The 13,280-nt window shown below is 42.2% G+C and overlaps 1 protein-coding gene across 1 annotated transcript in view; it reads left to right on the forward strand.

Moving 5' to 3' along the window:
* The window catches only part of si:dkey-225n22.4 (uncharacterized), a 53,201-nt gene that overhangs the window by 23,432 nt on the left and 16,489 nt on the right, over positions 1–13,280 (forward strand). The window contains exons 17-18 of the mRNA XM_082970625.1: positions 1,823–1,876; positions 11,773–11,826. Of these exons, the coding sequence (XP_082826751.1) occupies positions 1,823–1,876; positions 11,773–11,826 (108 nt within the window). The remainder of the gene's footprint in view (positions 1–1,822; positions 1,877–11,772; positions 11,827–13,280) is intronic.

Below are 13,280 nucleotides of genomic sequence, written 5' to 3' on the forward strand. Positions count from 1 at the left end.
CCCACATAGAGCTAACACAAGGCTATAACCCCAAACATAGAAAACAAACCAAGGAAAATTACCCTACATGACACACCCTGACCCAAAATACCCGAGTTCACCTGGTCAGGGCGTGACAGATTTCAAATCTATGTATATAGGGCAGCAGCCTCTAAGGTGCTAGTGATGGCTGTTTAACAGTCTGATGGCCTTGAGATAGAAGCTTAATTTCAGTCTCTCGGTCCCAACTTTGATGCACCTGTACTGACCTCGCGTTCTGGATGATAGCGGGGTGAACAGGCAGTGGCTCGGGGGGTTGTTGTCCTTGATGAACTTTTTGGCCTTCCTGTGACATCAGGTGCTGTAGGTGTCCTGTAGGGCAGGGAGTTTGCCCCCGGTGATGCGTTGGGCAGACCGCACAACCCTATGGAGAGCCCTGCGGTTGTGGGCGGTGCAGTTGCTGTACCAGGTGTTGATACAGGCTGACAGGATGCTCTCAATTGTAGATCTGTAAAAGTTTGTGAGGGTTTTAGGTGCCACGCTAAATTTCTTCAGCCTCCTGTGGTTGACAAGGCGCTGTTGCACCTTCTTCACCACACTGTCTGTGTGGGTGGACCATTTCAGTTTGTCAGTGATGTGTACGCCCAGGAACTTGAAGCTTTTCCACCTTCTCCACTGCGGTCCCGTCGATGTGGATAGTGGGGTGCTCCCTCTGCTGTGTCCTGAAGTCTACAATCAGCTCCTTTGTTTTGTTAACATTGAGTGAGAGGTTCTTTTTCTGGCACCACACTCCCAGGGCCCTCATCTCCTCCCTGTAGGCTGTCTAGTCTTTGTTGGTAATCAAGCCTACTACTGTTGTGTCGTCTGCAAACTTGATGATTGAGTTGGAGGCGTGTGTGGCCACACAGTCATGGGTGAACAGGGTGTTCAGGAGGGGGCTGAGCACGTACCCTTGTGGGGCCCCTGTGTTGAGGATCAGCGAAGTGAATATGTCTGTAAACACTCCAGCCAGCTGGTCTCCGCATGCTCTGAGGACGCGGATAGAGATGCCGTCTCTGCCGGCAGCCTTGCGAGGGTTAACGCGGTTAAATGTCTTACGTCTGCCACGGAGAATGAGAGCCCACAGTCTTTGGTAGCTGGCCGCGTCGGTTTCACTGTGTTATCCTCAAAGCGGGCGAAAAAGGTGTTTATCTTACCCGGAAGCAAAACATCGGTGTCCGCAACGTGGCTGGTTTTCCCTTTGTAGTCCGTGATTATCTGTAGACTCTGCCACATATGTCTTGTGACTGAGCTATTGAATTGCGACTCCACTTTGTCTCTGTAGTGACGTTCTGCCTGTTTGATTGCCTGTTTGATTGTATTCGGCCAAATTCCCAGTCACCTTGCCATGGTTAAATGCGGTTTTGCGTGTATTCTGCCATCTATCCAAGGTTTCTGGTTTGGGTAGGTTTAAGAGGGCTAGTAAACTGTCATCCAAATCTCAGTACTTCTAATTCTCTCTCACTGCAGTGGTTCTGAGATGCACCTGACTGTGTAACCCACAACAGGTCTTTGACTCTGAAACAGTTTTGATTCCCAGGCTAGCCGTTCTTACCTTCACGGTGGAGACACCACAGTTCTTTTGTAATTCTCTCAGATATGGGAGAAAATGTAGGTTACAGCAGAGTGGGTTTGCTGCTTCCTCAGTCCTCTCTGTATGTCTATACACCAGACAGCCTGTTTGTAGTGGGAGTGGAGGGGCTAATTTCTGTAATTGTATTTGATTTGGGACATGAAGAGGGGGAATTTGGTATTGACCTGTTCTGCTCCATTTCCTCTAAAGAGGTCTTTATTTTCCTTACAGGGGGGACCAGGAGTGCAGGGCAAAGATGGACTGATTGGGCCGGTGGGACCAAAGGTAATTCCTATCCTATACTTCCTGCTCCATTAACAATGGGCGGATCTTAACTTGATTTTTGTTTATAGAGGCATAGGCAGTAATGAAAGGAAGCTAGACTCATTCTGTTTCTAGCTAGTTAACAGTGTAGTTCCTGTGTCATTACATGAAACAACATGCTATCCAAGCAACTACATTAACTACATGGTGGGTTTTCTATGATGTACAGTGTGAAAATATGAGGTACAGTAGGATCATATAGGATAATGTGCTCTGCACCAGATGCCAAGTGAATCATATTCTAATGCCTTCTTTGGCCTTAGATGGATGGCTGGGAATGCTGCTACTTTGATTGAAGTTCAATCCCATCAAGCCTCTCTTGGCATCATTTGATTCAATTAAGCGAAGGACACAGGTTTGACTTCATCTGAAGTACGTCAAGTTGTGAAATAAGTTAAATACAACACTGTGAATTTGCAAACAATGAAAGCATGAAGGCTCGCTGCGGAGATTCACTTTCGACCATTCTAGGAAATGAAGTTATGTGCATGTTATACCAATTGAATTCCAGCCACAAAGCAATTTGGCAGTTTTCCTGTTATTATAATGCAATTGCGACCCAAGAAACACTGTAGTTCCAACAGGCCCATCGGTCTGTGTGTGGGTTGAGCACTGCCTCAGTCATAACAAAAGGTTGTGTTCACACTTTGAGTTTCTAATGGGAACCACATGCAGGGTGCTACTGCACAGTTCCATTGACACAAAACAGAATTGCAGTCCGGTCACATAGTTAAACGCGTCCTATTAGACCCAAATGAGGCCTTTCACCAGAACTAAAGGACCAAAACACAGTGGTTAAAGACCCATGTCAGGGATGCGTTTCATCCTGAAAAGTGAAAAAAGTGTCTGATTGGGTCCTGTCCCCTGAATCGGCTTCATCTGTTCAAGCGATCATTGTACTGTTTAGGGATTCATTGGATTCATTATACTGTACATTCATCTATCTGGACTGGTAGATGTGTGGACCAGATCTAAGCCATGTAAACCACAACATGATCCTTTATCAATCATCTCTGATCTGTTTAGTTAGTGAAGGATTTGTAAACCAACAAGCTAGAAGCCTGTGATTGCCCTGGTCCTGGGACCAAGCGAACGTTCACTAGTGGTATTTTCTCAGACACTGCAAGAAAAATAAATAAAGTGCATTTCCCTTGATACTGTTGCAGGGAACATTGCACCGCCTAATGATTTACAGGAATCAATCCATCTGTATATACAGACAGACAGAAAGGGCTATTCTCATACAGTTGATTTAAACATGGAAATTCAAATCTGTTTATTGGATTAGTGACTCCTAACAAAGATTGTGTTTGGATGGAAAAGTCAGAAAGAGTGTTTCCCCCTCTACCTTTCAGCCCGATTGTAATGGTTGGTAAATGAATGAATCACAAGGCAGTGCAGATTCAGTGAGACAAATCTACGTAATGTTATTTGTGCTATACAGTCTGCTTTTCTAATGAATGAGAGAGACATTGTTGAACTGGGTTGTACAGATTGATTAATTCAGTTGTTGTACAGATTCATTCACTTCAACCCATCTGGACACAATCAGTGCACAATCTTGACTTGCAGTAAGTCATCACATTGAAATTATGATTTAGTGATCCTGGAAGTTGGTGTAATTATGTATAACTGTGTGTGTGATTTTTTTTTTGTGACACATGTTGGAGAACTATTGTAACAAACCAATGGCGTGATTCAATCAGTTAGTCTTGCTTTACACTGAGATCCACTGGTGAATTTGAAACACTGATAGTGCATATAAAATAGTGTGTGTGTGTGTGTGTGTGTGTGTGTGTGTGTGTGTGTGTGTGTGTGTGTGTGTGTGTGTGTGTGTGTGTGTGTGTGTGTGTGTGTGTGTGTGTGTGTGTCTTTCCAGTCTCAGGCAGTTTGAATGAGACATGCACTCACCCCCATTGACAGTTCAGGTGGCTGGGTCCTGGGTCCTGTCATGGGGGTGTTTCACATTACTGGCAGAGGGCCACTCAGCACTCAGTCCATGCCAAGCTATAGGCCTGTACCTGTCCTATACTCACAACCTCCTGTTAACAACATGTCTAGCTGCTGCACTGTAACACACTGCATGCCTGTGAGGTCATGGCTTTACCATTAGCCTGGCTTTTACCCAAAGACCTGCTTGCTCACTGACAGAGAGCACGCATGCCTTCTAAATGAATGTATAAAGTCAACCATGCAACCATTATTAGACATTTATTCGTGAATTTATGTTTTTAAGAACCTCTATGGGTTAGTTTTCATTTTACTATTAGCCCAAATCTATCTTTCTGGTGACATTAGGAATTGCACTGAAATTATACCCAATACTGAAATTGTACTACAATTATACCCACAAGAGGGAAGTGAAATCAATCAGCACAAAAAATCTAATGAATGGGATATGTCCACGAGTCTGCGTGGGTTGCATTGTGTGATATGTTTCATGACGGCTGGCTCGTTCTCAAGGTTTTTCCTCCAGTGAGAATGGCATGCAGGACAAGGTGACATATTTTCACTCCAACCATTTTTCCAGTGGACTCACAAACCTAGCAAAATATTTGCTCTGGTAGCACACATTAGAAGTGTGTTTGCTGTGTGTTACACTGTGTTGTGTTCTTTGGGTAAAAAGCAAGACTTTTTCTCAAACTTTGACAAGGCCATTTACTTCTCTGCAGTCTAAATATACCAAGGTGGGTGAGTTAGCAACACGGTATCCTGGGGCAGGGTGTGTATTGATTTTGGTTATGGTGTGATTATCACTGAGCTAAGAGACAGAAGAGACACTGACAGGGCCAGGTGAGAGCAAGGGACACTGGTGCCATAGCACTGGAGCATCACACAAACGGACTTGACTGGACAACCTGTTGTTATGCCTAATTCCATAACATCTAGATGGCAGGCAATTGTTGTAGGGTACCTAGGCGTTGGTGAAGGATGTTAGTCTTCACCCGGTAGCAAAACTTAACCTATGCCAATGTGACGACTTGGTTTTGAACGCAGGTTGTCTTTGTGCTTTAACATCGTGCTAACCCTATGAGCTAAAGCCTCTGCATCCCATCTGGGAGTTACAACAAGCCCCCAGGCAAGGTTACTAATTGGACAATCATGGTTCACTGAACTACCTCTGCTACTCCAACATACCTCAGCAGGAATACAGTAGAAGACATTTAAGATATTGGCTTAGTTTTTACTATCTTCTCCTTTTTTTATTGGAGATTTCCGCTAGACCAATGTTTACAGAGGGCACCTCTAGACCTAGCTTCAGCAGTATATCTTCCCCTTATCGACCAGGATGGCAGATTTACTCCCTCTTTTGTCCCATCCCTTCTCGGGCCAGGGTCTCCGGATTCCAACAAACAGTTTAGCCTGCTTCATGGAAGTGCCATAGCCTAGGTACCAGTATGTTTAGCTAACATTCCACTCCTTGTACGCCATATCACAGAGGCAAAATGGACCGCACAAATCTGATGGGGCACAGCTTCATAAAATTCCTAGTAGTATTACAGAGAAATAACAAGAAAAAATGACTGGACCCAGACTAGATGTGCCCTGCATCTCATGATAAATTATGACAGTTGGCAGACCCAAAGTATCTTAGGGCCTGAAATAAATGCTATGTATTATCATTATCAGTAGTAGAAGTAGTTTCTCTGTCTAGTTTACTGGTTTAGAAACCTCCAGGAAAGTTGGTCTGAGATGAAAAAATATACAATAATAGAAATGGGACTCCGAAGGTCTTTAAAGTGTTTAAATATAATGCAAATATAAAAATATATATGCCATTAAGCAGATACTTTTAGCTAGGGGTAAAGGTGGGTTTTTACCCAGATCTTAAATCCATGAGCACTGGACCATCAGGAGGGGGATGAACTCTTACCAGGACACCAGTTACCCAACCTAATACACACAGTGTCTTATGTATTTGTCAGAGCTCACGTCTGTCTCTCCATCTCGTCACGACAGAAGGGACTCTTCTCTCTCTCCCCTCTTTATCTTCTTCCATCTTTTTCAAAATCCCTGAGAAAGATGACCCATGCATGACTATTGAGATTAGAGGACAGTAAAATATCACAATGCCACATAAGCTAGTAAAACAGATTCCAGGCCAAATCCTTCGCCCAATTTCTTTCATCCAACGCACACTTCATTAGGGTGTGTGATTAGCTGTTGTGACGTGGCCTGACAGTTTCATTGGTGAGGTTTTTGCCCTAGGAAAACACATGCACGCACACACACATACACACACACAATTAGACAAGCACATTTTAAACCCGACACTATCCACACTTTCACAGACATATAAAACTCAAATTTGTTGTAAATATCGTTGATATACACAGAGTTGTCCTTTAAACAATACTGAAACCCGGGCTGCCTATTCCAATTAATGTCAATGAGGCCTATACCATAGACTTATATGACTTTACAGAAGCATAGACCAGGGCAATTCCTCCCACAAAAACATTTTCATAGTTGGGGATAAAAATATACAATTACACTATCCCTGGTCTAATTTCAACAAAGTTTTATTGAGGCCCTCATGTCGAAGCCAATGAGCATGTTTTGTTGTACTTGTATGCATGCTCAATGTATACATTATTAAAAAGGCAGACTCAAGTATTTCATGAAGGATTGTCTGTCTGTGTGCACATATTGGATGAATCTGTTAGGGTCCTTCAGGGATACTTCAGGATTTTGTCAATGAATCCCTTTATCTACTTCCCCAGCGTCGGATTAACTTGTGGTTACCATATTTATGTCTCTGCATGCAGTTGTAAGGAAGCTGCTAACTAGCTTTAGCGCAATTGCTAACTAGTGTTAGCACAATGACTGGAAGTCTATGGTAACTGCTAGCATGCTAGTTAGCATTGGCTCGCAGAACTACAGTACCTCTAACTTCCTTCATACTGGATGCAGAGACATAAAAATGGTATCCATGAGTTCATCTCACTCTGGGAAAGTAGATAAAGGGCTTCATAACCCCAAATCCTGAGGTATCCCTTTAACCAGGGAATTAATCTGTTACGGTCTTTAACCAGGGGATGAATCTGTTAGGATCTTTAACCTGGGTATGAATCTGTTACGGTCTTTAACCTGGGTATGAATCTGTTACGGTCTTTAACCTGGGTATGAATCTGTTATGATCTTTAACCAGGGGATGAATCTGTTACGGTCTTTAACCTGGGTATGAATCTGTTATGTTCTTTAACCTGGGTATGAATCTGTTAGGATCTTTAACCTGGGTATGAATCTGTTACGGTCTTTAACCTGGGTATGAATCTGTTAGGATCTTTAACCAGGGGATGAATCTGTTACGGTCTTTAACCTGGGTATGAATCTGTTACGGTCTTTAACCTGGGTATGAATCTGTTAGGATCTTTAACCAGGGGATGAATCTGTTACGGTCTTTAACCTGGGTATGAATCTGTTAGGATCTTTAACCAGGGGATGAATCTGTTACGGTCTTTAACCTGGGTATGAATCTGTTAGGATCTTTAACCTGGGTATGAATCTGTTACGGTCTTTAACCAGCGGATGAATCTGTTAGGATCTTTAACCAGGGGATGTGTAGTACAGCAGATGGGTAATACATGTGTATATGTCTACTCTCAGCACCACACACACACACACACACACACACACACACACACACACACACACACACACACACACACACCATCACTGGCTAAAGCCCCAACATCAAGATTCCTTCCCCCGCTGCTTCAGTAACCCACACGTACAATAAAAGGACCCCAGATTTGATCCTTGAATTAAACAAGTTAGCAGAATGTAAGCCAAGCTGTAGCCCATTCTGTTTTAGGCTAAGCCTCCCTACAGGACTTGTGCCAATTAGACTAGCACTTGAGGAAGCTCAGTAACACTACAATGGGATTCTGACGTCATTCAAGAAAAGGTGCCTCAAATGAAACTCCCTTGTTCATTGTTGATAGCTGAAGGAGGACATTCTATGAGCATTGCTTTGGATGCATTTACAGATGCTTATGTATCTATGAGGCTGTTATGTGGAACCACAAGCTCTTACTAAGGCTCTTGGCAGGCAATGGAGGGCATTATATCTATAAATGGATGGCCTATATATAATGGCTTAGGTGGTTGTCTAACCTAGCTACCTTCAGATGACTGCACTAACTGCACGCCGCTCTGGATAAGTGTCTGCTAATTGATTCAAATGTAAATGTAATAGAAAATGTTACCGCATGATACCTCAACAAAACTGAGGGTGTTAATTACTTTGGCAATATGATACATAGAGTCCCTAAAAACAGGCTTGTAATTTGGTAACTCCCTATGTAACTCCTATGTTGAGATTCCAGTTGCATATCGCAATAAATATCTGCTGAATGTAATTTGGCTTTTTAATTATAGGGTATTATCCCTAAGCATGATCTGTTTACATGGTTTTGATGATTTGTTAGTGTTATTGACATAGAATTACATATGGAACATGTGAATTATAGATTCTTTGTGGTTGTTGCCCTATTCACATAGAAGACTTGTGGAAGAGGTTCTGGAAGAAAGGAAAGGCTGTTTTTAAATCAGGAAATATTTGTCTAATAACTATTGGCATACATACACAGCACTTTTCTAAAACGGAATACTCATCTCCCATTCTTGTTATCCACCTGCTTACTCAAAACTGTTTACCATTCCACAAATTGGCAACTAGCCTCAGTTTCCTGACCCTCTAGCAATTAGGGAAAAGTCCTGTAATGTGTGTAGCCGCGTGCTCCGGGGAATGATGCTGTCACTCCTAGTCCCAGCTTTAGTTGGTTTGTGTTGAGTGAAGTCGTCACACACCTACACTGGCATATAAAGCGCTTTTTGTGTTGTTGCTCGGCGGTTGAGGGTCGAGACAACACATGCCGTTTCAGCTCTTACGATGTCTGTCCAGTCTCCGATCATTCAGGCAACAGTAGGAGGCGGCCATTTTTGAAAAATTGCCCATTTAAACCACGTTCCAGGTCCAGTACGTCAAAAAAAACATGAAGAGGCTAGCTAGTCGCTACACAAAGAGCCCTTTCTAATATCTTGTTTTGTAATGCCACCCTAATATGATTGTGATACATCATTTAGCTGCCAAAATCAATGTTTGAGCCCTCATAATTAAAAGGCATTGACAAGCAGAAGCCTAATAATGGGAAACTGGCTTCGTGCCGTAGCCACCATTGAACACACTGCACAGCCAAACAGTGTAGCTGCTTGGGATTATGAAAACAAACAGCAGGCTTCTTGAGACAGACTTTCTGTAGGAACTTCTGGAATAATACCTTCCATCAATAACTGCGGTGCAAAGCAGTGTTTTACATCAGGGAGCTCAGTGAAAACACAAACACAACTAGCAAATACAAACCCAAATTTCATCCTCATTTAATTGTAAATCAAGGCCCTCTGTGTGGGTTTTATTTTCCAGCTTAGCCATTTAAGTGCCGTGCTGTTTAAAGGGAGAGGAGAATGGGGAGTGTATTCAAGGTTATCACTTCAAAGTTTCTCACCCTTGCTAATGTACGCAACTTTTTAATGAGTACAGTCAATCTGGTTCCCTTCATTACTTTGGAGAGGATACAGAACAAGTCTATGGTGTTTTCACTGAAGGAAAAAACAACTTCCATTGAAAAGTGCATATCAGTTACATTTACAGTGCTATATTTAGGCTTACTTTCTATGAAACTCACATTCCCATTTCATATTTTCCCATTTCCTGTGACTACTGTATATTTTACAACCAATTTGGACCTTTCTTTTCTGTTCTCTCGCTTCCAATTCCTTGGTATTTTTATGCCCTCTGCCTATGGTAAGTTTAGAATAGACTATATACAGGGTGTATGTTTGACATATTGTCACAAAAAGAGCCGTGTTGAATAGACCAAACTGCAGCGGGAATATGGATGCTCATGTTTTAATTCAAAAAAGGAGTAACGCATCCACTGGAAACCATATACACGACAGGAACAGTTTTGCAGGCACACAACACGCAGTGCAAAAACAACTAACCACGAAAACCAAACAAACACACACCTACTTATGGGACTCCCAATCAGAGGCAACTAGAAACACCTGCCTCCAATTGAGAGTCCAGCACCCAAAACTACACATAGAAAAACAAACCTAGAACCTATACCAAACTAATACACCCCACTACACCACACACAAAACCCCATAATACAAAACAAATATACCTCTGCCACGTCCTGACCAAATATAATAGAAATAATACCTAAATATTGGTCAGGACGTGACACATATGTGTGTGTAATTTGTGTCACATTGCATTTTTTTCCAAGTGGCTGGTGCTTGTTGACAAATTGCTGCTTTGGAATGTTCTCTAATATTTTAGAACTGGTTGCTATCAGATAATATTCAGAAAACAACAATAACAAGTAAAATTGGCCTCCAAGAAGCATACAATAATGGATACAACAAACCTATTCCAGATGCCCATTGTGCCAAAACAAAAGGTTGTGTTCATTTTCAATTGTTTCACTTGTAAAACACGGAGCACAGTAAGCTTAGTTTTTCAGAGCAATTGTATCCTCATTTGAACTGAATGTCAATAAAACATTAGTTCTTTACAATTCTCAATTCACAAAACCTAGCCACTAGCCATTATTGTGTCCCCGTATGTAAAGAAAATTCTGGTCGCTAGAGTTCTACATGGGGTCCTCCTTGTCTTTTGAATCAGAAACTCTGCACTTGTCTATTTTCTAACAGTTATAGCATTCAAAGATGTGTCTCTAACCCCGTTTATTGGTACATCAGGGCGTCTTCTTGTTGTAATTACAGGGTTTGGTGGCATGTATGTTTTTATGTGCGCAGCGTGGCAGGACACTTCAAAAGAAAAAAAATAACAGAGGCAAAGCTTATTCACCACTTTCCTCACCCTCACCACCCTACCAGTATTGTTTAAATACATGTTCCATCAGCCAGTATGCTTAGTGCAAAGTCATATTCATGAGAGACATTGTATGCCTACAATACTGCTGTAACAGTAACCAACCTGGCTAGCTCTCTATTTGAGCAAATGATAAATGGACTGCTCTTGTACTTAGACGAGAATAAGGGCTCTTCTCTTTCTTTCCAGGTAAAATAAAGATAGCTAAGATAGAAGCATGAGCTGTGGTCAGCCCATCGGTTGTCTGGGACATGCACATGTGATACTAACTGCCTTTGTACAGTGGAACCATATTGAGACTGGACAAGGGAACAAGAATAGAAGGTCCCCACCACAACAACTGCTAACATTTGTAACTTACCAAGAGGTGATTCATGGTCATGTATTTCAGTCTCACCTTACCACCTACAGTCTAAACCAGATCCACCTCAGGCTCAGAAATAATAAATAATAAGGAAGGATTACTTATATTATTCTTTATATATATTTGCATAAATAACCCTTGTTTAAAAAAAAAAAAAAAGGTTTTGAGTTTTTACTGAGATGGGACAGTGAAGAGGAGACAGGAAAGGTAGAAGAGTTTACCAGTCAGAAGGGCGTGGGTGTCACTCGAAGTAGCCTAGGCTGTACATGTGTGCCCAGGTCTGTGGCTTTAAGTGCCGGACAACAGAGGCCACAGGAATACTAATATTATTCTAATGATTGACCTCATCTCCCACTGCTTTATGCAATGCGACTCACTAACTTTACATTCCTTTTGAGCTGCATGAGGGATCCAAATGAATTGGCAACGTGTCACTATTTTACGCTGACGTTTACGTGCTGTAACTATACACACATTCTGATTACAAGGTGTGCGCGTGAGCAGTATACAAAGGTGCCGAACAATGAAGGTGATCTAACGCTGTTTCAATCTTATTTTCAATCTCTCTCTTCCTTTCTTTCACAGGGAGACAAAGGAGATATTGGAATGTCTGGTGCTGATGGACAACAGGGGGTACCGGTGAGTCAGTCAGCACTTTAGTAGCTGTAGTGTGTGTGTGTGTGTGTGTGTGTGTGTGTGTGTGTGTGTGTGTGTGTGTGTGTGTGTGTGTGTGTGTGTGTGTGTGTGTGTGTGTGTGTGTGTGTGTGTGTGTGTGTGTGTGTGTGTGTGTGTGTGTGTGTGCGTGCGTGTGCGTGTGCACGCTGCACTGTAACCTCCTCTCTGCATGAGACCAAAGAGATCCGGAGCTGTGCCTTTACTGCTTACAGATGCACTTCTCTGACTCTCACAGAGCAGAAGTCCCTACATTATTAATTACATTTGCTGGACACTACTTTCATCAATAAGTGAAGAATACATTGCTTCTAAGTTTGTTTTAATCTGTTGTAAAGAAATGTGTAATCTGTTGGGCAGAATTTGTAATGCACACATTACCATTGGTGATTCGTAACATTGAATGCACATATGAAGTAGATACTACTGGCTATTTGCAAAGTTTTAGGCACATACAGTATAGATACAGGTAACTGCCAAAATAAAGGAAACACTAACATAAAGTGTCTTAATAGGGCGTTGGGTCACCAAGAGCCAGAACAGCTTCAATGCACCTTGGCAAGTAACTGGAATTCTACTGGAAGGATGAGACACTATTCTTCCACAAGAAATTCCATAATTTGGTGTTTTGTTGATGGTGGTGGAAAACGCTGTTTCAGGCGCCGCTCCAGAATCTCCAATAAGTGTTCAATTGGGTTGAGATCTGGTGACTGAGACGGCCATGGTATTTGTTTATACGTGACCCTAAGCATGATGGAATGTTAATTGCTTACTCAGGAACCACACTTGTGAGGATGCATCTGCTTTCAATACACTTTGTTTCCATTATTTTACCTGTATATCCATTGGCTATGTCTCACGTACTGTATAATACACACATGTATTGTAGTTATAACAAACTGAATGTAGCAACAAATGTAGTGCCTCCAAACAAACACATTTCCCGTCAACTCAGCAGAAAAACCTATAACCAGCAGCTGCTTTACAAGTGACTTCGTAAAGATTCATGAAAAAAGGACATTAGGAAATAGGCACGCAACCTCGTATTGGTGCCACACAAAACGCTTGGCCACAATGTTTGCTGACCTCAGTGCATGCAATATAGCTCCGCCTACCAAATCACAGAGTTCTCCAACTAGTGTACCTCTTGAGAGGAGTTGCCATAACAACAGTGGAATATAATAGCCTAACAGGCTTCCCTTTTTGCATGTAATGTTGATTCTGGGGCTGGATTGCAGCATCAAAATCATCCCGGGGGATACACTGCAGTCTTACCACTGGCACTAAGACTTGCTTTATCACTGCTCCCAAGAAAGAAAGTCAACAACATTGTAGTGTTTATGCTTTTTGAGCACATTTGAATCCTAAGTCAAGTACCTCGAATCCTCGCTTACATCATGCATTGGTATCAATGGAGTAGT

Source organism: Salmo salar, chromosome 29, assembly GCF_965601325.2.
Source record: "Salmo salar chromosome 29, fSalSal1, whole genome shotgun sequence".
Taxonomy (NCBI): domain Eukaryota; kingdom Metazoa; phylum Chordata; class Actinopteri; order Salmoniformes; family Salmonidae; genus Salmo; species Salmo salar.